Source organism: Symphalangus syndactylus, chromosome 19 (assembly GCF_028878055.3).
Source record: "Symphalangus syndactylus isolate Jambi chromosome 19, NHGRI_mSymSyn1-v2.1_pri, whole genome shotgun sequence".
NCBI lineage: Eukaryota > Metazoa > Chordata > Mammalia > Primates > Hylobatidae > Symphalangus > Symphalangus syndactylus.
In genome coordinates this window covers 81,132,611-81,158,676 of record NC_072434.2, presented here as the reverse complement: position 1 = coordinate 81,158,676, position 26,066 = coordinate 81,132,611, and the positions used below count along the sequence as shown (strand labels likewise).

The following is a 26,066-nucleotide window of genomic DNA, read 5'->3' as shown; positions in this document are numbered from 1 at the left end:
CTGAGGCAAGAATTGCTTGAACCCGGGAGGCAGAGGTTGCAGTGAGCCAAGATGATGCCACCGCACTCCAGCTTAGGCAACAGAGTGAGTCTCTGTCTCAAAATAAATAAATAAATAAATAAAAAGACATGTTTCTAGTCCTTACCACCCACCACAGAAGTTAAGACAAAGCTAAGGAAAACAGTGTTCAACAGTGTTCTATAGATGGAAATGCGGTGGAAGACAGTCTCACTATGTATATTCCTTAGACAGCTGGAACAAATATTAGGATCTCTTTCCTAAACATAAAGAATTGCAACCAGTGAGTCCCTGGCCAGGGTGGGCAGTCTGCGGGTGCGATGCTCCCCACTGGCTATACAGGCCTTCCCTGGATGCAGATGGAAACTCTTCTGGGCACCATGTTCCTGTGCCTTGGAGTCATACAGATGCTTTCGTGTGTAAGGACTGAAGGATACTCGAATGATCAGCAGTCTCTGCCTCCATTAGATTCCTGAACATGATCTAGAACAGTGGTCCCCAACCTTTTTTGGCACCAGGGACTGGTTTCATGGAAGACAATTTTTCCACGGATGGGGGGGTAGGGAAGGGGGATGGTCTCAGGCTGAAATTGTTCCATCTCAGATCATCAGGCATTCGATTCTCATAAAGAGTGCACAACCTAGATTTCTGGCACACACAGTTCACAGTAGGGTTTGCACTCCTATGAGAATCTGATGCTGCCGCTGATCTGACAGGAGGCGGAGCTCAGGTGGTAATTCAGCCATGGGGAGCAGCTTCTGCTCACTTGGTCATCCGCTGCTCACCTCCTGCTGTGCAGCCCGGCTCCTAACAGGTCACGGACCAGTACCAGTCCACAGTCCGGGGGTTGTGAGCCCCTGATCTGGAGACCCAGAGGATGTTCTTCAACCTCCAAAACATGGTGGTTGAGGAAATATCAGTTGAAGAGGTTTTCCAGAGCATTTGCTGGCTACAATGGTCAGTCTCATTCAGTGGCGGAAGACACTATTGCATCTTTCTTGGAGGACTTGCTAGCAAAGTCCCTAATCCGTGGGAACTACAAGAGTATTGCCTTTCTCAAAGTGAAATTATGTAACAGGACAATCAGCACAATGTGCTTAACGGCAAAAAGAAAATGTGCATGTCCTTACTGAATTGTTGAGACAAACCAGTGTTATTCAATCGCTAAGCATCTGTATTTGATTTCTTTTTAAGTTAATGAAGGCTACAGTCACATCAACCTACATTCCCTAAGGTAAAGGTAGGAAAAGTCTTTTAATCAAAATGAGTGAAAAATATGATTATTTACATCATCCTCTTTGACTACGCATGTGCACAATTTTACCTAGAAGAGATTATTACCTAGGTACACAGACGGGGACGCGAAAAATCAACCATGAGTCTGACACGGTTCCCTGAATATCAGTCCATTTCACTTTTCAGTGAATTATTAATTATTTTAGTAATACGGTTCTAAGTCTGGGCTGGCTTCTGTAAAACTATCTGTTCAACCTTCATCATTCCATTTTCTCCAAAAAAAAAAGAAATTTGGCAACATATCTATACATTTCCTTTATACTTCTTTAACCAGCTTTTTCTTTAATAATAATTACATAAAACAATCATTTCAGATCACATTTCCTAAAATGGAAACTCATCCCAGATGTAGGGCTTTTCTGAATGAAATGAACCAGAGTCTGCTGAGGACTGGGATACCTGGGCACAGCAGAAAACTCAGGGGTGAGCAGGCCTGAAGAACATGTAGCTTTTAAACCTACCAATTATAAGACAGTATTGTCTGTCAGGTGAAAAATGGTCTGGGGTGCTGCTGAGCGTTCTCTGTTGAAGTTGCATATCATTTACTTTCCTCAGGGAGCTGAGACATCAAGAGGTCTGCTCAGTCAATTCCAAGCCTTCCCCAACACTCATCATGACCTGCATCCTGTAGGGTGGGACAACTAAGCCCCAGCTACAGCGGCAGTGGTCCCCGAGACAGGGCACGGAGGACAGGCAGAGCTCGGTCCAGCCTGCAGTCATGGCTCAGAACTCGAATCGTATTTCTGACTCTGACACCATGCAATTATTTGTCCTTCACATCCCGATCCTTTCCCAGATATATATATATATATAGACAGTCATTTGTCATGATCAGCGTTACGAAATAGTTCAAAAGATTATTGTGAGGAGAAGAAAGAGGCCGGCCAACACTACCTGTGTCACGATGGTTCTGAACACCCTCTCGTGTGACTATTGGAAACCACTGGAAACCACAGCGCTAGTAAACTGCTGTTCTAAAAATGCCCCATTCATTTTTCTATTTGCAGCAATCACTTTAATAGTGTTCTTTTCCACTTCACAAATTCCCAATTTGCCAAGATTACCTCTAATCGGTTTCCTGGTTCTTTTTAAATATTAGAAAAACAAGGAGGCTCTGGAAAGCTGAATATGTTGTAAAAATCATTGACTAAAGTGGAAGAGGAAGGTCAAAGCTATCTCTCCAAAGTAAATGCAATTTCAGCTTTACCCTTAAGAAAGGAGGCTCTGCCCTCATAGACAGTAGATGGCCTAACCGTCTGTGAGGGCAAAACGTCCTGCAATCTGCGTGGAGCAGAACATACTGGTTCACTACAGAGCGTCTCAATCCCCCTGGCCAGCAAGGCCCGAAAGGTACATACATCACATGAACTGCACTGGATGCGGTAACATCTCAACCAATGAGCTGCCCCAGAATCACCAGCAGCAACCTTACATTTAAATGTTCAGACACTCAACCATCTTGAAAAACATTTAGAGAGTGTTGGCATCTACACTAAAATCAAGAAAGTCTACACTAACATCAAGGAAGTTCTCTAGATCCAGAAGCCACTCACAGTGGTGACTAACCATTCAGAGTAACGAAAACTGAATAATCATGACTTTGAAAATATCCCTCCAAATCTTCAATGTTGCCAAGTACTCAGATACACCTTTCAACTATCTACACAAGATTTTAAAAATTTAATCAAAGTAAGGATTATGTAAATGAGTATGTTAATCCCAAGGATTTTGCTTGTGCTACAATCAATTATCAGGATGTCCTGGAAGTCCATTTGGGGCCTTAATGTTCTCATAACTTACATAACTAGGCATCTAACTATGCAGCAGCCCTTTTATTCTCTGCCCACGAATCTCTGCTTGGTCTCCAAGGTCCTGTTAGATAACATGGTATGCAACAGCTCAGTTCAGCAATCCCTAAAACACACAGCCCTTAAATCTGAACCCTGGCTTTGTGACCACCTTAGTGTCTAGTGTGGGCAGGTCGGCTCATCTCTCTGTGGCTTGTTCCCTCCCCGAAGAAATGCACTATGATGGCTAGGTGCAGTGGCTCATGCCTGTAATCCCAGCACTTTGGGAGGCTGAGGCAGGTGGATCACGAGGTCTAGGAGTTCAAGACCAGCCTGGCCAATATGGTGACACCCCATCTCTACTAAAAATACAAAAATTAGCCGGGCGTGGTGCCTCACGCCTGTAGTCCCAGCTACTCAGGAGGCTGAGGAAGAAGAATCACTTGAACCCAGGAGGCAGAGGTTGCAGTGAGCTGAGATGGTGCCACTGCACTCCAGCCTGGGTGACAGAGTGAGACTCCATCTAAAAAAAAGAAAGAAAGAAAGAAAGAAAAAAGAAAGGAAAAGAAAAGAAAGGAAAGAAAAGAAATGCACTATGAATCTAACTCAGTTTGCTGTGAGGTATGATGGATTATAAGAGACTAGGAAACATTTCTATGTGCCATAGAAATATAAAGAAGAGCAATCAGTGACGGCAATTCCAAGAAACTTGAGCAGTGCTGTGGGGTTTAAACTGAAAGAGAATTAAATCATTCTAAAATCTTACTCAGGTAGGGCGAGATTGCTCAGAAAAATAAAGACAGCCTATAGTCACGATTTAAGCCTACTTGAGCATAGGAGATATTCCGCCTCCAATAACTAAGGAAAAACATGCTGTTGCTTAGCACAATTCATGGAATGTTGCTGCAGACAGAAAAGGGGTGCAAGAAGGTCTGTGATCTAAGAATCCAGAGTCCTGCCAATTCTTCATCTTTTCCAGATTCATCACAAGTATTCATACCCCTGCTGGAGAGCAAAGAGCATCATTAACATATCTTCATTTCCTCTGGTTAGAAAGTGTTCAGAACATCCTTTTTTACCTATAGGAGGCAAAAATATTGCCCATGCAATTGAAATAAACTTATTATTAAGGGACAATTAAAATAATGGGTGACATTTGAATCAAGACTTGGTTCATAATACACCAGGTCCAAAGAGCCTTAAAATTAACTCTTGTAAAAAGGCAAATCCCATTACTTTCCACTGCAAAAGGAAGACCCACAACCGGTTTCCCAGGCTGTTACATGTCTGTGTGCATACATATTATTAATCAAAAAACCCAACACAAGGTAGTCTCTAATCCTGCCTTATTCACCTCTGCCATCACTCAGAAAACCCAGCACCCAGCAGGTGCACCTGCATTCGCACACAGAGCTTGTATCTGTTAAAGTTTTCAATACTTCCAAGTTTAAACTGTGATGATCTCAGTTATAAATAAAGCAGAACTTCAACAGTATCAAAAGGCCGTTTTTATTAGGTTGGTGCAAAAGTAATTGCAGTTTTTACCACCAAAAGTAGTGAGTAAAATAATAGCTTGCGTGCCAGTTACATTGATATAGACACTGATATATACCCAAAGACAAGGTAAGAGAAAGAGAGGCAGCCTTTTGTTCTGTTGATTCTCCCGACAAACTCTGCCTGTATGCAGGATTCAGAGTCTTTTTCTACCCAATGCCATTGTATATCTAATGATCTCAAATTAAAGGGTAGGAAAGCTCACAAACAAGTCAAGCTTTTTCCAAGGCACCACGACCACCACCATTTGAACATTCTAAGAAATGCTGGTGAAAGTGACACACAGAGAAGCAATGATGTTTGTTTTGTGCTCTGGACAGTGCCCAGAACACAGTGGCATTCAGTAACTATTTGTTGAATAAGATCTCATTTGTCACACTTTCTGGAACCAATCAAAGAGGATAGAAGTCAAATTTTTTTTTAATAAAAAGAAACCTGAGAAGCTAAAAATGTGTATCTGCTCAAGTTCCAGGTTTTTAAAATTTATTATTATCACGTCAAACTTAACTACAGAATCCTTAAACGTTAAGAAAGATTCTATAATCTTGCCAAGAAAAAAAAAAAGAAAATACCTTGCAAAAATAACAGGCAACCTCACAGCTGAGGGTATGTAAAAATAGAATCAGGCTAATGGATGACACTTTAAGTGGAGAGGTTAAAGATGGTTCTCCCAGCACTTGAAATGATTGTCTTATCCAGGTCTGGTTTTAATCAAATTCTGCACCACAAATTTCAGGCTTCCACTGCCAGGCTCACAAGACTGATTTCCATTTAGTCCATGGGCTGTTCAAAATACAGAAAGAAAGGCACTAAGCTCTGAGACTGTGTAACAGGAAACACTCTTTTCAGGGTTTTCAACAAAGCCAAATCTAGCCCCGACTAATACTGGTTTGAGGAATGACCTCTCCGATACATGGAATCACCCCCATAACTTCCAGAAAGGATGGAAACTATGGAATTTGGAAAGGTGAAATGTCCGACAAGGCTACTTTATACAGGGAACAATCTATGCTCCAATGGGAAGCTTGTGCATTGTCCATAAGCAGCCCGGTTAGGCTCTTCTACAAATCTATAGGTCACAGACAACTGAGAGCAATGCAAGATAATTCTGTCTACAGACATTCAAATACATCAAAGTAGAGGGACACTCCCCCTCCCACAGAAAAAAGGGCCCCTCCAGGTGCACGTTCATTTCATTCCCGCTCCACAAATGTGTCTTACTCTTTGGATGCTCTTTCGGACTGGTTGTAATGGCTTACCAGTTTTCTCATTAATCAGTTGAAGAACAGCTTTAAATATTCATCTTTATATTTGTATGAGAGTCATGATTCTACTTTTATTTGAGAATTGTACTTTAATACTTTCTGGGTCTTTCTTCTGAGAAGAGTCCAACATTCCAATAAGCTAAAATATTCATTTTCTGATATAAATTTTATTAGTTTTTGTGATATTATATATATATTTATACACACAGAGATATATATATATATATATATGTTTTATCCATTGTTCTTGGCTCATAACTCTCATAGCCCTTGTTACAGTCTTTTGCTGTCATGCTAGGGTGGCTCAGGCCTCAGGGGCAGGCTTTCCCTGGAGGGACTCTAATTTTCCCTTGCCTTTCTGGCTTGGAGCTGGCCGTAAAGCAATGATCTGACCTACCTTGTCTGACTGTAGGTCATAAGACCCTCATTTCAGAAGGAGTCCTGCCACAAACCTGGGAGAAAGGAGGCTGCACAGAGAGGCTAAGAAGAGTCTGAACAGACAGGCCTTGCGGGGATTTCCCACTCAGCCTACTAGTATTAGATCACAGCCTTTTTGTCCAATCGCATTTCCCCACGGTTCTCCAAGCTTCAATTATGTCTATCCAATGAGGTCTCCTTCAAAAGCCCAAGAGGATGGAGTTTGGAGAGCTTCCTGGTAACTGAACACGTGGAGGTTCCCAGATGGTGACCTGCTGGGGAGGGCATAGAAGCTCTGCACCCCTTCCCCCCCATACCTTACCCTATGCATCTCCTCATCAGTATCCTTTTAAATCTCCTGTATCATAAGCCAGTAAATATAAGTACCTGTTTCCTTGAGTTCTGTGAGCTGCTCTAGCAAATTGATCAAACCCAAAGAGGCATGAGAACCCCAATTTTAAGTTGGTTGGTCATTAGTTCTGGAGGCCTGGACTTGAGATGGTGTCTGAAGGGAGGCAGTCTTGCGGGACTGAGCCCTCAACCTGTGGGATCTAATGCTATCACCAAATGGACGGTGTCAGCATCAAATCCACTGGAGCACACCCAGCTGGTGAACGGATTGCCTGCTTGGTGTACGGGGTGGTGGAAAGCGGGAGCAGACCATACACATTTGGTCACAGAAGTCTTCTGGGTTGACTGTTGTGGTGTGAGAAGAAAAAAACAGTTTGAGTTTTTTCCACACTCAACTTCCATGAGGACAGTGACTAATACACAAGAATGATACACAGAACTGAAGCCCATCATATGTTGATCTCAAATTACAGTATGCTTCCCTTGTCCTGTGAAACTAATGACTGTCTTAAGTTGAAGCTTATACACTCCTTTTCCACATCAAATTCTACATTTAAAACTCCGTATGCGTCCTCACGTTCCCTCTTATCTTGATCACCATAAATAATACTAAATTTGGGTTCAATTATTTAGCATTTTTCCTGTTTCATAAAGATCTTACATTTATCAAGAAGCTAAAGTATTTCCATCTGTTAATTTCCTTCCTGCTTAAGAAAATTTCCTACAAACATTTTATTACCATTTGCAGGAGTCCTTAATACTCAGTCTCCTAATTCTGATTTTTCAGCTGCAATTACTTATCTCTACCTCTCTTTAATCCTCAAATTAGAGTGAAGCAACATAACAAGGTCACCAAACATTCCGAGCTGTGGATTCCTGAAGCTAGTTTACAATTCAATCTAGCTCTACATTAATTCCAAGGTGTTTTAAAATTCTTGAAACAAGATTATAATTATTAAAAAAAAAAAAAAGATAGAGCATTCTCTCTCCTAAATGAGGGTTAGCAAATGATCCTGATGAAACCCTCCCGCAATCTTTTAACTGTTAAATTCAAGAGTGAAGACTAGAAATATGAAGATTCTTCCCAAACTATTTTAGGGCTGGAAGCATATGTTAAACTAACCAAATCCAATTATCTTTAGAATCAATGTCTAAGTCATGTTTGCTCTAAAAGGCAAAAAAAAAAAAAAAAAAAAAAAAAAAGGTAGTACGCCCAAAGGAACGCATGAAAGCTATTGGTGCCTGGTCATCTGAGCTTCAAGATTTTCTAAGCCAGGAGCCTGACTTAGCCACTAGCTGAATGTTGTGTGGGGTCACACCTGCCTCCCCGAGGCTGGCACAAACTACGTGGAGAATTCCTCTGAGGACTTTCTGGTAAGTAACCATATTAAGGCTCCCAACAAACAGCCTTACATCTGATTGATCCAGAGCTATGCTTCTCAAAATAACTTGTTCCCTTGGAGCCTGGGTAATTACGTGCAAGATGTGGCTCTGTGACACGGCAGACCCAACTGTTGCTCAATTTTAGGCAGCAGCAGCAACAGCAGCAGCATTCATTGTACTTTCCTCATTCTCTTCTTAGGGATGCATTCAAGCTAAAAGAAAAGCACACTGATGATTCTCCCCTCAACCCATCCAGCAACTGGGGAAGCAGCTTGTACTACACAGACAACAAAATAAATATTCTTTGATTTAAGTTCACCATACTGCTACTATTTTCAGGGACCCAAATAAATGGCTGCCTACACACAGAGATGCAAGCATTCATTTAGAATGAAACAGCTCTCTGTAATACACCATATTCTCTGCATTGCTGTCCCAGACCAGAGAACAATTCTAAGTAAGGAACAGCCCACAGTCAGGTACATCTATAGCTTTCCCCTACATATGGGGAAAACTCTGATTAACATATGCAATTAAAACAGAGAAGCTGGGCATTTCCAATGTTCCTGCCAACTCCACACCGGAGGGAACCAAGCTGGGATTTCCTCCACCAAGAGTTCTTCCCCAGGGCTCCGGCTGACTGGTATTCAGGAAAATGGGTAATAAAGTCTTGACATCCGGAGCCATTTCAGACCATAGCATATTAGAGTATAAAATACACAAATAGATGCTTCTAGACTATAGCATAAAGTGAGCTAGTAGGCACTTGGCAAAATGTACACACTTGTTTTCTCCAGGCTGTGACTTCTTTAATATTTAAAAACTTCTAATTTTAAAAAGTAATGTTTCCTAAATATTCTACAATAAACAGGTATTTCTTATGCAATTATTTAAATACATATCTTTAAACAATAATTCAGGAGAGCATAAACATTCGTTAGCCTAGACTTCTAAGTTACTTTCTTTGCCCTTCCCTAGTTGTCTGTAAAGATGCCGGCTAGCTTTACTTCACTAATCGTCCATATTCCTAATGGAAGGGGAAAAAAACGACCTAACTTGGATCCAATCCAGCAGTCCTAGAGTTCTGAAGTTAATTTTGCTCAATGAAGTGCTACTTCAAGACTTTTTTACAGCTTCACATTCAAATCCCTGTTTTGACATCACATTTTAAAATCCTACTGGAAAGGGTACACACTGCCCTATCCTAGGACTACAGAACAGAAATCCTTTAGAGTCCTTAATATCCAGTTACCCAGATACCAGTTACAGCAGTAGAACTCACCGTCACACATCAGGCATTTCTGACACGATTTTTCCTGCTTCCCTACCAAGTCCTTAAAGGCCTCTCATGGTGACAGCCCTACCTGTGTCTCATTATAGAAATGAGGGAACATGTTCTATTCAACATGATTTATCACACAGTAAATACATTTGTCACCATTTCACTGCTAGATTTTCAAGTGCCTAAACATGGAAATAAATTCTTATAATTTTCAGAAAAGACATACTGTCGAAAGAGCAAATCTACAGACAGGACTTTGGTAACTGGTCCAGATCTTTAAGTAAGGTTTAACTCTTAGTTTTGCAGATGTGTAAAATAAGTATCATTAATGCCTGGCCCATATTAATAACAAATTGTCTAAAGTGTAAGTATATATGATATTTATGAAACCATATACATAGCATATAATACAAAACCAAAAGTATAACAGCGACCCCCATTTCAGAGGGCAACCTGGCCCACAGGAGGACTCAGGTGGGCTGGCGGCCCCACAGCCCTCCAGTCACAGGGCTCACTCTCACGGTGTTCTACAAAGCTTGGTCTTCTAAAAGATGTATGAATTAAAAGGTTCAGAATTACTAGACTATATATGAGATATATATACATATATCTCAAAGTATTAAAAATCTCACTTCACCAACATTTACTTTTTTTTTTTTTTTTTTTTGAGACGGAGTCTTGCTCTGTCGCCCAGGCTGGAGAGCAGTGGCACGATCTCGGCTCACTGCAAGCTCCGCCTCCCGGGCTCACGCCATTCTCCTGCCTCAGCCTCCCGAGTAGCTGGGACTACAGGCGCCCGCCACCACGCCCGGATAATTTTTTGTATTTTTGGTAGAGACAGGGTTTCACCGTGTTAGCCAGGATGGTCTCAATCTTCTGACCTCGTGATCCACCCGCCTCGGCCTCCCAAAGTGCTGGGATTACAGGCGTGAGCCACCGCGCCCGGCCAATTTTTAAAGTTCCAGAAATAGGCCAGCACTTTCAGAAAAGGCATTACTACCCTATGTATAAATTACTTGGGGAAAAAAAAATCACTTAGGTGTCAGTATGATTTTAACCTTCCGTGAGGCTGCCTGTGTATGCCCGCAGAACAGGGAGACCAAAGTTTGTAGTCTAAACTGGGCCACTTCTGAGAGTCAAAGGAGGTGCTATTTATAATTCATCTGGGACAAAAGCCACAAACTGGGATTGTCCTGGACAAACCTGGAGGTAGGGTCACCCTACCTCTGAAATTACTCCAACCACCTTGGTGTCAGTTCATTTCATAAGGAACAGAAGTCCTGAGAGACGAAGTGACTTGCCCAAGGTCACCGGCTACTGTGCTGCTCCTCACACCATCTCTCATCTTTCAGGGTTAAAATGAAAGCCCTCCCAGCACTTTTCTGGGGCTATCCAGAACATTCCCAGATATATGGGAATTCACATCTCTAACAGGGCAGGGGCCTGCTCTGTCTAAATAAATTCCCCGGAAGCAGTCTTGGCAAGACGGCCCCTAAAAATAACCTTTGCCAGTCTTGGCAAGACGACCCCTAAAAATAACCTTTCCCGAAGAACCTTTTCAATGTCTGTTCTGCTCCTTCCTCTGGCTGTACTCCGTGGGTGGTGGAGGAAATACAGATGCAGAAGTATCAAATGCAGCATCCTCAGACATTGTTCCCACCTCCTGTCTCAAAGTCAGGCTTATCACTCCAAGCAGTAACAGCAATGGTCAGTGGAGCTAAGAGAGGACTCATCTCAATAAACCTGATGGGGATGAAGGTCAGTTTATAAGATCAGGGTGCAGTACGAGGAGAGGGGTGTGCCTCACATACAGTAAATATGCTACCAGTACTGACTTCACACCTGGGCAGTGTGGTAAGCCATCCACATATACAGGCCTCCCCATCTTCTGCTGAGCCTGAAATTCACTGGAATTAGACAACAGGGTTATTGTCTCAGAAAAGTCACCTTTAAAAATATCAGTGACAATTAGCTGGGTGTGGTGGTGCGCACCTGTAGTCCCAGCTACTCGGGAGGCTAAGGCAGAAGAATGGCTTGAACCCAGGAGGCGGAAGTTGCAGTGAGCCAAGATGGTGCCACTGCACTCCAGTCTGGGCTATAGAGAGAGACTCCATCTCAAAAATAAAATAAATAAAATAAAATAATAAAATAAAAATATCAGTGATCCCTAGAAAGGCAGATCTTGGGAATCTTTCGTTTTTAGGCATAGACAATGATGACAGTAAGTGCATGAAAAATCACAAGGAGAATATGGGGCTTGGGGGTGGTGTACAGGTGGGGCAGGCCTAGGTGGCCAAAGGCAGCTGCGGGAGGTAGGGGGCCTTGGGAAAGAGGATTTTGAAACAGGGTAAAGCAACAAGCAGTACTCATCAGCCTACTTCACAGTTTTACTTTGTGCCAGTTTCTTTCATAGTAAAGTTTTTATTAGCCATTCAAACTTATTTTCCTTTTAGTCATCCCCTATTCATGAAGCTTGGTTTTTCCCTGGCCTACTGGATACAGAGAGATTCATTATATTCTCTCTGCTTTGGGGTATGTTTAAAATTTCCCATAATAAAACATTAAATAAATAAACAGGACTTTTTAAAATGCAAAGTGAGTTCTCAGTACTCTGCCATTTCAAAACACGCTAGGCTCAGGCCCCATGGAGCTGTGATCTGAGAGGGCATTCCTGTAGATAAAGACACGGCACCCGTAGGAGGATAACTCTAATCTATGCTCCTGCCTCTGAAAGTCTCATTTTCTAGTTCCAAAAGGGAGTTGATTCAGTATCTCAGGCATCCTGAGCTCTGGTTTCTTTTGGAAGTGCATCAGACATACCAGCGTTCACTCCGATAATGTGCCCTTCATGGCACAGCCCCTAAAAGTACTGAGAGGTTTAACTGACTTCTCCTGTGGCCCCTTCCCTCCTACTTTGGTATTTCTGTTGGACAATGCAACTGCTAAAGCTTGACGTGGGGAAAATCTTGGAATGACAATATGGACCATGCCTCAAAATTCCGTTTTCTCACTGTTATCAGACGTTCCCAGTCGTACCAGTTTAGAAATTAAAAAATTCACACACACACATATGCCCTTCCACAAAGGCAGGAGGTTTGTAAGTGGAAAATCAGAAATACTGAATCCCAGGCTTCTGCTCTGGGTTGGTTACAAATTCGAGCAGAAAGCAACAAAAACAGATAAAGTTTAGTGATAAAAATCAAGATCCTTACAGTTAAGCAGCCTGGATCTGAAATCCAGCTCTACCACTTTCAGACCAAAAATATGCAATAAAATAATTAGTATCTCCATATTTATAAAATTTCAATTATAAGAGAGAACTATTTCTACATACATTAGACAAAATTCTGTGTGCATTTTTCCAGCTACCACTTCCCCACCCTCAACCACTGCTGGGCAACTCACTTAACTTGCCTAGCTAAAATAATGAAGATAATATTCGCCTTTCAAGATGGCTGTGAAAATCCAGTAAAATCATATATAAGGTTAAAACAGTGCCTGGAATTTCTCAGTAATAGTTGTTTCTCTGTCTTCTTCAGCAAATCATTTGGGATACTAGGAATAATATGTGAAAATCTCTAATTTTTTAATTCACTGGTAAAAATCCATATATTATCACTTTTACTGTCTGATTGGAATATTTTTTGGCTTTAGTGTTAGACTGAAAAAAAAATTACAACGTCCTCTGCTCCAAATTCTAACATGAAAGACCAAAGTATGCAATAAAATAATCAGCCACCTCATATTTCATAAAATTACAATAACAGAATAGAAATATTACAGTCTCTAAAACACAAAACACATGGTTTGTATTTTTCTAATCTGATCACCTGAATACCTGCCTCCCCTCAAAAATGTGTTTGTTTCAAACCAGAAAAATACTACTCTCTACGCATAATCTCTAAGTGGATTACAGTTTTCTTTTTTCTTTCTTTCTTTTTTTTTAGTAGAGATGGGGGTTTCACCATTCACAGGATGGTCTCAATCTCCTGACCTTGTGATCCGCCTGCCTCAGCGGCTGAGCCACCGCGCCCGGCCCCAGTTTTCTATATGTCTTTTACGATTTTCATGACTGTTCTTCTCTGACACCCAAAATATCTATAATATGTTTCAAAACCTTAAAACAAAACATCTAAATGAGAACAACAATTCATTTCCTTAATTCTATAAATGATACAGCTGAAAAAGGAAGTCCTATCTTGGAGTTTAATTCTACATTATGTAATTTTTTTTTTCAGGCATCTTACAAATGTTCAATAAAGCCTTCTTTAGCAAAGCCTATCATTGACCATCCTGAGTGCAGAAGAATTTTATGTCACAGACTTGAGCACCATAAGTCTGTTCATACAGTTTTTTGCTTCCTTTGAAAATATAATTTGTCTGGGTCAGGTGCGGTGGCTCACACCTGTAATCCCAGCACTTTGGGAGGCCACGGCAGGTGGATCACCTGAGATCAGGAACTCAAGACCAGCCTGACCAACATGGTGAAATCTCATCTCTACTTAAAAAAAAAAAATACAAAAATTAGCTGGGCATGGTGGTGGGTGCCTGTAATCCCAGCTACTCGGGAGGTTGAGGCAGGAGAATTGCTTGAACCTGGGAGGCGAAAGTTGCATTGAGCCAAGATCGTGCCAGTGCACTGTAGCCTGGGTGACAGAGCAAGACTCTGTCTCAAAATAAAATAAAAAAAGAAAGAAAGAAAGAAAGAACTTGTCTCATGAGCTAAAAGATATTACATTCCACAGCACCAAAGCTCTGGTTTCTGTTCCAGCAACTAAACCAACTTAAATGCCAGATTCAGGCTGACTGGCAAAGTTCCAATAGAATACCAAGGTGAGATTTCTCCAGAAAGAAAATCAAAGACATCTTGACAGTTCAGGTGGTTCCAAGTTGTCTAATACATGATGTTTTCATCCAGAAAAGCAAGACTTCCAGGTTCAGTTCCCATCACCGCTTCCTCTAGGAGTCCTCTATTCTTAGCTCATTTTAGTGCCTTCTGGGTAGATCCTCTTCCACTTACCCCCTCAGAGTTGCAGCCATTGCTATATGTAGATAACTTCCATACCTAAATCTCCAGCCTTGACTTTTCTCCTTTTATTTATTGGATATCAAGCCCTCAATCCAAAGTCCCCATTTTTTTTTTTTTTCTTTTTTGAGACAGGGTCTTGCTCTGTTGCCTGGGCTGGAGTACAATGATGTAATCATGGCTCACTGCAGCCTCAACCTCCCCGGCTCAAGCCATCCTTCTGCCTCAGCCTCCTGAGTAGCTGTGCATACAGGCACACACCAACACACCTGGCTGACTTATGTATTTTTGTAGAGACGGGGTTTCACCAGGTTGCTGTACCTGGCTTCAAATCCCACATTTTTAACTTCTACAAAACTCAAGAGCCCCTCTACTTTTACAAATGAATACCAAAGACATTAGAGATAAGGCTAGAAATGATTAGAATTCAGTTTTACACCCTGGCTATTTTGTAGTATTGGTCAAGGGCATCAAATATAGTGGGACAACAATAGCCGGGCATGGTGGCTCACACCTGTAATCCCAGCACTTTGGGAGGCCAAGGTGGATGGATCATGAGGTCGAGATCGAGACCATCCTGGCTAACATGGTGAAACCCCATCTCTACTAGAAATACAAAAATTAGCTGGGCATGGTGGCGCACGCCTGTAGTCTCAGCTACTCAGGAGGCTGAGGTAGAAGAATCGCTTGAACCCAGGAGGTGGAGGTCGCAGTGAGCCGAGATCGCGCCACTGCACTCCAGCTTGGCAACAGAGCAAAACTCCGTCTCAAAAAAAAAAAAAAAAAAATAGTGGGGCAACAGCCGTAAAGTTGTTTGAGTTGACATAAAGAGACTATAATTTTTGGAGGTCAAAATGGTCAGCATCAAGTATTTCATATGGTTCTATCTTACATATAAATTATCTTAAAATTCTCATAAACAGCAGGGAGATTACCTACCTTCTAAAAGTAATTGTCATCTTCACATCTTGTTTGACTACAATAAAATAACTTAAAGACTCCACATGACTTTAGAAGACAGGATTTCTTGATTTGTCTTTGCAATCTCAATTATAACTACCTTTGCAAAACTCAATCATAGCTTCATATTAAATACTGCTCCCATTCCCCCAAAACAATCTTTTTTTTTTCTTTCTGAGACAGAGTCTTGCTCTGTCACCCAAGCTGGAGTGCAGTGGCACGATCTCACTGCACTCCAGCTGTGAGTGCAGCTCACTCACTCCAATTCCGGTGAGTCTCCTGCCTCAGCCTCCATAGTAGCTGGGATTACAGGTGCACACCACCACATCCGGCTAATTTTTGTATTTTTAATAGAGATGGGGTTTCACCATGTTGGCCAGGCTGGTCTCGAACTCCTGACCTGAGGTGATCCGCCTGCCTCGGCCTCCCAAAGTGCTGGGATTACAGGCTTAAGCCACTGCACCTGGCCCCAAAACAATCTCATATTCACCTATTTGTACATTTGGTTCTCATAATCACTAATAAAATATAGGTCTTTTCTAAGATAGCATGGCTTGTTACGAAAAGGTTGTAATGGATACTAATAAGAATCTATTTTCAGTGTATAGTAATTTCTAAAGACTATGACCAACACATTTACCCCCTAGCAAAAACACAAATAAGACAAATCAAAGTTATGCCAACTTCTTCGTCTAGGCCTTGGCATGTATGAAGACTGCATATGCCAGTTCTTTCCCAGGACCACAGAATCACTTGCAATCTTATCTCCATTTTCCAATTCCACCACCGTGAAGCACACTGCATCTTCAAAAAAATTTTCCCCATGTGTTCTATACAAAAACAAATTTAAATTTATACTTCTCTGAATCATAAACGAACTTAGAATTTTCTTTATTAAGTGGGTGAAGGTTTTCAATCTGGGGGGAAAAAAGAAACTCATTTCAAATCAGATTCAGGTTACCAGAACTTTTTCTCGTAAATATAGTGACAAATTTTATTATGATATACATAAATCTGTATAATTATTTTTTCAATTCTAAAAGCTCTAAATTCCAATTATTTAAGTTCTTTTTTTTTTTCAGACATAGCACATCTCTTAACTTTTTTTTTTTTTTTGAGACAGTCTCACTCTGTCTCCCAGGCTGGGGTGCAGTGGCATGATCTTGGCTCACTGCAGCCGCCACCTCCCAGGTTCAAGTGATTCTCATGCCTCAGCCTCCCAAGTGGCTGGGATTATGGGCAGGCATCACCACATCCAGCTAATTTTTTTTTTTTTTTTGTATTTTTAGTAGAGACTGGGTTTCGCTGTGTTGGCCAGGCTGGTCTCAAACTCCTGGCCTCATGTGATTCACCTGCCTCAGCCTCCCAAAGGGCTGGGATTACAGGCATGAGACACTGTGCCCAGCCTGAACATTTTTTAATGAAAAGCTTATTTGTCACCCTGTCACCCAGAGCGGGAGTGCAGTGGTGCCATCACAGTTCACTGCAGTCTCAAACTTCTGAGCTCAAGCAATCCTCTCACTTCAGCTTCCCAAGTAACTAAAACTACAAGCACACACCACCACACCCGGCTAATTTTTTAATTTTTTTGTCGAGACAGGGTCTATGTTGCCCAGGCCAGTCTCTAACTCCTAGCCTGAAGAGACAGCCTTGCCTCAGCCTCCCAAAGTGCTGGGAATATGGGCATGAGCCACCACACCTGGCCTCGACAGCTCAGACTTACAATAAAAATCAAGTCAGGGAACTCTTTTTGGGGATCTGAGAAAATACTTCAAGAGAATATTTTTAAAAAGCATTGAGTATGAGTTGCGAGTTAACACATTTAGAGCTCAAAAAGTCATAAAGACTGTCAAAAAAGATCTTAATTGTTAAAATGAAAGTTTTTAAAATTTAAACAGTAATTGTACTAAACGTTTTTTATAAAGGATTCATAATTTCTTCATTCAACAAATGTCAGTGCGGGCCGGGCATGGTGGTTCACACCTGTAATCCCAGCACTTTGTGAGGTCGAGGCGGGTGGATCACTTGAAGTCTGGAGTTCAAGACCAGCCTTACCAACATGGAGAAACCCTATCTCTACTAAAAATGTAAAAAATTAGCCAGGCATGGTGGCACATGCCTGCAATCGCAGCAACTCAGGAGGCTGAGGCAAGAGAATCACTTGAACCTGGGAGGCGGAGGTTGTGGTGAGCCAAGATTGTGCCATTGCACTCCAGCCCGGGCAACAACAGTGAAACTGTCTCAAAAAAAAAAAAAAAAATGTCAGTGCAGACTGTGTGTGAGTCCAATGAGGCACAGGGACCTACAGAGAAGAGCTACTGCTCACAGCCCTTGTTGGGGAGACAGAGCATCAGGTGACCCCTGCTCTAGAAGGCAGGCCTCTCAGTGAAGCAGCTGCAGAAGGAGGTACTACTAAGATAGGTGGAGGAGGGAGGGTCTATGGAAGAGACAAGGGCTCGAGTCAGACACAGTGACAGGCAATCAGGGACATGAGATCTTTAAAAACCTGCAGCAGGGATACTGGGGTGGTGAATGAACAGACGATGGGGCTAGTTCAGGCCTGGCCTCACAAACCACCATAAGAGGCTTGAACTCTCTCCTGAAGGCAACCAAGAACCATCGAGACACTTGAATCAGGAAAATATCACAACCAGGCTTATGTCTTATTAAGATCATTTTTGGCAGCATCTTGGAGAAAAGCCAGCAGACGAGCGTGACCCTTGGAAGGGTGACAAAAAGGGAGGCCACCACCCTCATCTCCGCAGGGAAGACGGAAAGCCTGAAGGCCTTGGAGCACACAGGGAGGGGAAGAGGCAGGGTCCAGAGAACTCCATGGGAGGTGGTGGCCCAACAGCCATGGTATGGGAGAGGAGGCGGCGTAAAGGGGAACACCTGGGTTTCTGGCTTGGGCGCCTGGGAGAAAGACATTTCCATTCACCATGAAGGGGAACCAAGCAGGAGGGTCTGAAACACCTTTGGCTTTGAAAACAGCTTCCTTACAGCAGCCTGGCTGAAGCGGATGCCCCTCCTCTGTGCTTCTCACAGACCACTCCTGTCTCTTGAACTAGGCTGTAAGCTCCTTAAGGGCCATGGTGGTGTCATCAACTCTCTCTGCTGGTCCCTAGAAGGACTACAAAAATGTTTGCCAAATGAATGAAAGAATGAACAATCATGCTTGTGTTCCATTTATATTATGCTCCTCACTAGGGTTGCAGGTAAAAACACCTTCTAGTTTCCAATCTAGAAAACTGTGGAGATGGGAAGTGGTGTGTGTGTGTGTGTGTGTGTGTGTGTGCATGTGTTCAGATATGTTTGTACCAAAAATTTTCCTCAGTCTTCTTCAGAAAGGCCAAATTCTTGCACTTAAGGTTTTCCTTCCTTTGAAATTTGTCTAGCATAGTAGTTTGCAAGCTTCTCCCCCAATCTCTGCTTTCTGTTCTTTCTGGAAGACTTAGTGCCGTTCCCAGGGAAACGGCGGTAGGATTCTGACTGTCCTCCAACGCGTTCCGTGTGAACTCCTCTGCTCATCATGGTAGCACCCTCACCCACTCCAGAACTGCGCCTTTTCTGTAGGTGTCTCCCAGCTGCAGTAACCGACTGCGGTGCTTTCTGACAGTTTTCTGAGGCTGCGTTAATTAAGTTTCCCCGCTAATAGTTATATTCCTCCTCCCACACTCCCGGAAAATCTTATTATGGGCTTAAGTTTCTTACCTGGTGAATGTGGCTGAAGGCCTAGGGCAAGCCCGGGACACATCACAGTGTCCCAAATAGGATGTAAAGGCAAGGAGTGTTTTTTGTGCCTCAGAACTCCTGCAGCTGTGATTCTCCATAGCAAACCACATGTATATTTATTACAGTCCCTCTGGGTGCAGAGGTTTCTTAGTGCCCACACAAGACTCTGCCTTTAACCTCTTCCTTGACACTTCTGCCCATTAAGAACTTTCTCTGGCTCTCAAAGACTATCTACAAGTCCACCTCTCCCTCCCAGCAATGGCCACATGGACACCGGACTTGCCATCTCAGCACGGTGGCTCCTTTCCCTGCACGGAATAATGACACATCCTGTAAATACTTAACTTCTTATCCAGACACAATCTCCCAGTGGATAAACAGACTCTCCTCATTAGTTTGGTTGTTACTTGTCAATACCACTGTCCTGACATTAAAGTCCAGGAGCTCTAATGGGGAGGATCATACCTACTTAATTGGACTTATACCACAGCCTACTGGGGAACAACATGTGGTTATTTAATACTTCGTATAATCCCTCCTGCTCACTCTCAAATTGATGTCTTCCTCACCATTGCTTCTAACAGCCCCCTTGTTCTAATCCTCACCACTTTATCTGGATAGTCATAACGGGCTTTTGCCTGGGTCCCCCAGCCTCAGGCCCTTGTCCACTCAGATTTATCCCGCCAACAATACTAGTTCTGTAAGCATGGGTCTTCCCAGCTCAAAAAACCTCTGGAGCTCTGCATGTCTTGGAGAATAAAGTCTGCACTCGCCTTAGCATCCCAGGCCCTCCATAACCTGGCCCTTTTTCGTGGATCCAACTTTCTAAGTTTGAATATGCATCTTTAGCGTCAGGTATTATCTCCCTACCACACGTACACAAACACACTATGAGCCACAGACATATCCGATATAGAGCTAGGCTTTGGGAGACCTGAGTCCTGGTCTGGCCACCTTGGTTACTTTCTCCTTCTATACTCTTAGCTTTGAACTTCTCCCACCTCTTGATGAAAGGGTGAGTGAAGGGATGCAAGGGTGCTTTGATAGTGCCAAAGGTAAACACTTACTATATTACACTTATTTTTTTTTATTTTTTCAGATGGGGTCTTGCTCTGTTGCCCAGTCTAGAGTGCAGTGGCATGATCACAGCTCACGGCAACCTCAAACTCCTGGGCTCAAATGATCCTCTGGCCTCACCCTCCCAAGTAGGTAGGATTACAGCTGTGCACCACCACACCTGGCTAAATATTTCATGTTTTTTGCAGAGACGGGGTCTTGCTGTGTTGCCCAGGCTGGTCTCAAACACCTGGGCTCAAGCAATCTTCCTACCTTGGCCTCTCAAAGTGCTGGGATTACAGGCATGAGCCACTGCATCTGGCTAACTTTTATTCTTGCACTTATTATTAAACAATTTCTTATTAAATACGCACTTATTATTAAACAATTTCTTATGTTCCAAGTGTTCCAGTGTATAAATCTTATCTTTAAAACTACACCAGGCTGGGTACAGTGGCTCATGCCTGTAATCCCAGCACTTTGGGAGGCCAAGGCGGGCAGATCACAAGGTCAGGAGATGGAACACCATCCTGGCTAACACAGTGAAACCCCATCTCTACTAAAAATACAAAAATTAGCCAGCTGTAATCCCAGCTACCCAGCGCCTGCAATCCCAGCTACTGTAAGGCTGAGGCAGGAGAATTGCTTGAACCCGGGAGACGGAGGTTGCGGTGAGCTGAGATCGCACCACTGCACTCCAGCCTGGGCGACAGAGCAAGACTCCGTCTCAAAAAAAAAAAAAAGGACACCAGAGGAGAGGGGAATGGGAAGCTAGTTTTTAATGGGTACGGAGTTTCAATGTGGGATGATGGAAAAGTTCTGGAGACACATAGTGGTGATGGTTGCACAATAATGTGAATAGACATAATGCCACTGAATTGTACACTTGTGATTAAAATGATAAATTTTTTGTTATGTGTATTTCCCCACAATTTTCAAAGTACATCAAGGTCACCAAGGGCCAAATCTCACGCTCACAAGTCCCTCACAAGTCTAAGTGCAGTGCTGATTAACAAATACTCGGCACACAAGGATGATAATATTTGAACATTTACAGATCACTTTACAATGTATAAAGCCCCTTCACCATAAAACAGTTTAACCATTTGATCCAGACAAAAAACCCTGTGAGTTAAGAAAGACAGGTATTTATCTTCATTTTCTAGGTGAAGAAATGGAGACTTGAAACATTTAGTGATTCAACTGTAGTCGGGTACCAGGCAGAGCTTCAATTCATCTGGGTCTCATGAATCTGAGAAATGTCAGAAGCTTTCTGTTAATCGTTGGAACAATTAGTGCCTTTTCTCCTAGGAAAAATTCATGCAAGAGTATGTGTCATTAGGCAGGAAGAGCCTTCACCTTGTGCTCTAAATCAGCAGCTGCTGCCCACAGAACAAGGGCAGGGGCAACTCGAAGGCTCCCAGGCTCTCTATTTAATCCGGATCCCGTGGGCGGCTGCCTCTGTACACGCATCCTGCCAGGCTGCCTGACCCAACATGGCAACACATTCGCCTAAATGCCAGACTGACAGGAGGTGCTCCAAGGTGAATCCAGCCATCTCAACTGTGAAGAGTGCAGAAGAATCTGAATTTCTTTAGGGACTATTAAAAACAATCAGAACACCTAGAAAAGTTTATCGATCATCAAGCCATGGACCGATTATGGACATAAGGACACTTTACATATCGACACATATTTCGTTTCCTTAAAAGGTCTGCTCCAGCCTCCCAGTACAGTTAAGGACAGCGCCCTGAGCTTGTGAAGATAGCAAACATATTCGGCATTGCTGCTCTGACAAGTCACCTCCCAATTAGGCTTCAGTTGAGGTACAAGCTCAATGTGTTCCTTGGTTCCAGGAGACGTTTACTTCTAGACGCCAACACTCTAAAAGTTTCAACAGTCCACTGAAGAGGTCCCAGTTTACTTAGAAATTGATATCCCTAAACTGTGTTCTATATGGTAAAACATTCTAACTCCAAGAGTGTGCCTCAGCATTTCAGTGTCTTAGAATATTGTATCTGGGGCTGAGCATGGTGGCTCATATCCTTAGTATCAGCACTTTAGGAAGCCAAGGTGGGAGAATGGCCAGGAGTTCAAGACCAGCCTGGGCAACACAGTGAGACCCTGTCTCTACAAAAAAAGTTTTTAAAATAAAAAAAATTAGCCACGTGTGGTGGTGCAAGGCTAATTTGGAGTGCATGGAGGTCACTTGAGCTCAGGAGGTCGAGGCTGCAGAGAGCTAGTATCATGCCACTGTACTCCAGCCTGGGCAACAGAGCAAAATCCTGTCTCTAAACATTATACATTATATTTTATATATATATATATATATATATATATATATACACATATATATAATATACGTATGTGTGTATACATATATATATATCTCTCACATCTGTAATACTGCAGGCATTTTTCTTCTACCCTTGAGTTGAATTTAAATACTTCTTTATAGAAAACATAAATATTCCTAACTCTATTAACACACTTGTGTGTAACACTCTTCCTAACACACTCTTGAAAGAGAGGGTAGACACGTTGAAACGCCTATTCGCACTCAGCTAAACCCACTATCTTCTGGATTCCCTTCTCTTATAAAACACATTACACTTTTATAAAGTCCTTCTACAGCAAGGCTTTCCTTCCACACCACAGAGCAAGGATTACCATAGCCCATGAGATTCTCTGAACTGTAGATATAATTAGGCATCACATCCATTATAACGCCACGGACGTCATCATGTGCTACCAGCATCTGTTGACAGATCTCATACCCAGCATATCACTGAAATGGCAAGTGTGGAGAAGGTAGCCCACAATAGAAACAATGGCATTTTACCCTTGTCCGGTTCCAGCAGTTTGTCTCACAGGACATAAATAGAGGCCACTGCTCTGGCTGCACTGAGCTCACAGTTCAATATTATTTTACTGACTTGAGCAGGGTCTATACCAAAAGTAGAAATAGAGAATCTTCTAGATTTGTCCTAATGTAGTTTTTGCCCCCCAAGCATGTACAACATTCAAACTATCTTAAAAAAAATTCTCACGTTAAACTTTTTAACATTATTTTGGACTGGGATCAGGAAGTATGTTATTTTTAAATAATAAACTTTACTTCAAGTGCTATGCAATTATAATAACACAGTCAACACAGGAATCCCAAACCTAAAAGAATTCAAAGCCATATATCCAAAAATACTGCAAATATATTAAAAGATTAAATATGGCAGAAGGAATGTCAATGTGGCCTCTGGAAACTTTCATTACCTCTATCCTGCTATTGTACTGTACTTAAAAAAAAAAAAAAAAGGCAACAGAAAGCACTGTGATTAGACTATCACTTTCCAAAATGATGGGCAGACTACCTGTCCAATTCCTTAGCTATTTTACAGTTCCTCATAAGAAAGCAATTTTTAAAACAAAGACCTGGGAGTTATCTTTTTTTTTAATCCATGAAAAGTGCAGTAATCAAAATTTGGGGAAATTCTTTTAAAAAAACACTCACTGCTAAAAATTAAAGTCACTTTTTAACTTCGTGCTGATGGATGATGCATCAGCTGGTCCAGATGACACATTAGTAATCCTCATGCCATGTACTTCCTTCACAATCAGTCCTCTAAACAATAGTAGACGGCTTGAAGTTTTGTTTTTTTCTATTTATTACTCCTATTTTCTAAGAAAGGTAGGGATGGTAAAAGCCTTAAGAAACTCGGGGAGAGACTGAAATGTAGCTAAATTAGAGCTTTAAAATAATAATAGTAAATGGTATTTTAGGAGAGAGGGTAGACAAGAGATACAAAAATCCTGATACAAAAATAGTGCTTGGTTATTTGATAATCATCTCTCCTTCCAGCTAACGCTGTTTGCTGCTAGACGAGTTTGGGATGTGTGTTCTCCATCATCATACCCCTATTCACCAAATACTATCGCACAATCAGCTACGGTGCCAATCATACAGAGATTCCCGTACACACTATGGTCACCACAGGCTATCCACTTAAAACAGGCCCTTAGAAGGGAAATCTATCTTGCCCCACGCCCAGAAAAACAGGGGGAAAAAGGTTCAGAGCGTTTGGCTTTTGCCATAACCCTGTTATCTTAAGGTTGGGTTGGCAGGTCTCTGTTGTCAGGCCTGACCCAACCAGGCTCCCTGCCTAGTCAAGTAAGAGGCGGGATTAAGCCTCCTGGTGAGCATTCCCTATTTATTCCAGCCAAGAGGATCAAGAGGAAACCTTGAAATAGTGGAATGTTCCACTGGGCCCCCCGAGAGCGCCAATCAAAATGGGGAGGGAGCTTTTAGAAGCTGGCTGACTCCTTCGTCCCTGTGTGCTTACCTCAATGAACTATAAATAGAGTGTGAAATAATTGTCACTATCAGTAAATGTCTAGTGTTCATACAACATCCCTCTCCAAGGAACCCAAAAGATTGAATAAATGACTTTCCATGACTCTAGGGGCAGCCCGGTGGAAATTGCAATGAAGCTGATGTTCTTTTGCTTCTTTCAATGGGGAAGAGAGAGGCTGGGGTAAATGGACACAAACGGGCCAGGAGAGTATAACTCGGGGGCCAAGGTCACAGACTCAAGGGGTCAGGAGCAGACCAGAGACCCCTTCAGATCCTGGTCTAACGCGGGTTGGTGTGAGGAACAGAACCACATCTGTAACTCCGATGCTGCTAACGCGCGCGCGCGCGCACACACACGACGCCCAGTGTCCTGCCTGTCCCCAGACGTGTCCTCTTTCCTAAGGGGCCCCCGGGGCTGCGAGGGCACAGGACAGCACAGCACCTCCACAAAGCGCCCTCTCGCCAGTCGCCAGGCCACGCGGCCACGCGCACGGGAGCCCCGCGGGGGACCCGGCCCCACCACGCGCGGGCGGCCCGCAGGCCCCTGCTGACCTTCCTCTGCTGCTTCTCCCAGGCCGGGTCCAGGAGCAGGTCGCGGTCCCACTCCTCCTCCTGGATCATGTACTCATCCTCGTCGTACACGTAGTTGTACTGCACGCCGGGCTCTATCTGGTTCATGGCGCTCGGTTGGCCGGGGCTGCGGCGGGGCGCGAGGGGCTCGGACGCACGGGCTGACTGGCAAACGGACCCACGGAGGCGGCGGGCAGCGGGCGGCGGGCGGCGGGCGCGGGGTGACCTTCGCGCGGCTCCTCTCGGGGCGACACGCCTGGGCGCTGGGTCTCGGGCGAAGCACCAGCTCCGGCTGCGAGCAGCTGCCGCGCGGCTTAATAGCCGCGCCGCCCGTCACGTGGCCGCCCGGCCGCGCCCCCGCCGCCGCCGCCCCCGGCCCCGCCCGTCGGGCCCTAGCCCGCCCCGCCCCGAGCACGTGCGGGCGGACAGAGGCGCCGGGCCCCTCCACGGTCTCCCCTGCAGCCGCCGCCCAGAGGCCGCCTGCACGCCTTCAGCCAAGGCCTCCGGGAACGTGCGGGGGGCGGTCGGGCCCGCGCAGAACCACGCCTGCCACCCACGCCCTGAGAGCGGCTGGTTCGCGGCACGGGGTCCGTCGGTGTCCCGGGTGGGTGATCGCGAGCCAGGGGAGGGACGCCTAAGAGGCTGGGTCCGTGACCACCCGAACACAGCCAAGTTTTCCAAATATCATTTGGATATTCGCGTTTTCCATATATTCCCACTTATTCATTGGAGACTTCGATCTCTCTCTCGTCTGTCTCTATGCCTCTCTTTCTCTCCGCTCATCTGTCCCTCTCTCCCGTGTCTCTCTCGTCTGTCTCTCTCTTGTGTCTCTCTCTCATCTCTGTCCCTCTTTCTCCCGTGTCTCTCTCTCATATCTCTCTCTCATCTCTGTCTCTCCCGTGTCTCTCTCACATGTCTCTCCTCTCATCTCTGTCTCTCTCTCTGGTGTCTCACTGTCTCTCGTGTCTCTCTCCTCTCCTCTCCTCTCCTCTCCTCTGTCTCCCGTGTCTCTCTCTCTCGT

General features: G+C 43.6%; 1 protein-coding gene across 12 annotated transcripts in view; it reads right to left on the bottom strand.

Annotated features, from left to right (window-relative positions):
- ACTN2 (actinin alpha 2) overlaps positions 1 to 25,358 on the bottom strand; it is a 74,992-nt gene extending 49,634 nt beyond the window's left edge. For 7 of the 12 annotated variants that reach the window (XM_063613437.1, XM_055234427.2, XM_055234429.2 and 4 more), the window contains exon 1: positions 25,028 to 25,235. In XM_063613437.1, the coding sequence (XP_063469507.1) occupies positions 25,028 to 25,153 (126 nt within the window). In that variant the 5' untranslated portion in view covers positions 25,154 to 25,235. Of the gene's footprint in view, positions 1 to 25,027 lie in introns of all 12 variants that reach the window. The other 5 variants (XM_055234424.2, XM_063613440.1, XM_055234430.2 and 2 more) reach the window with 4 other exon arrangements.
- Between the last annotated feature and the right edge of the window lie 708 nt (positions 25,359 to 26,066).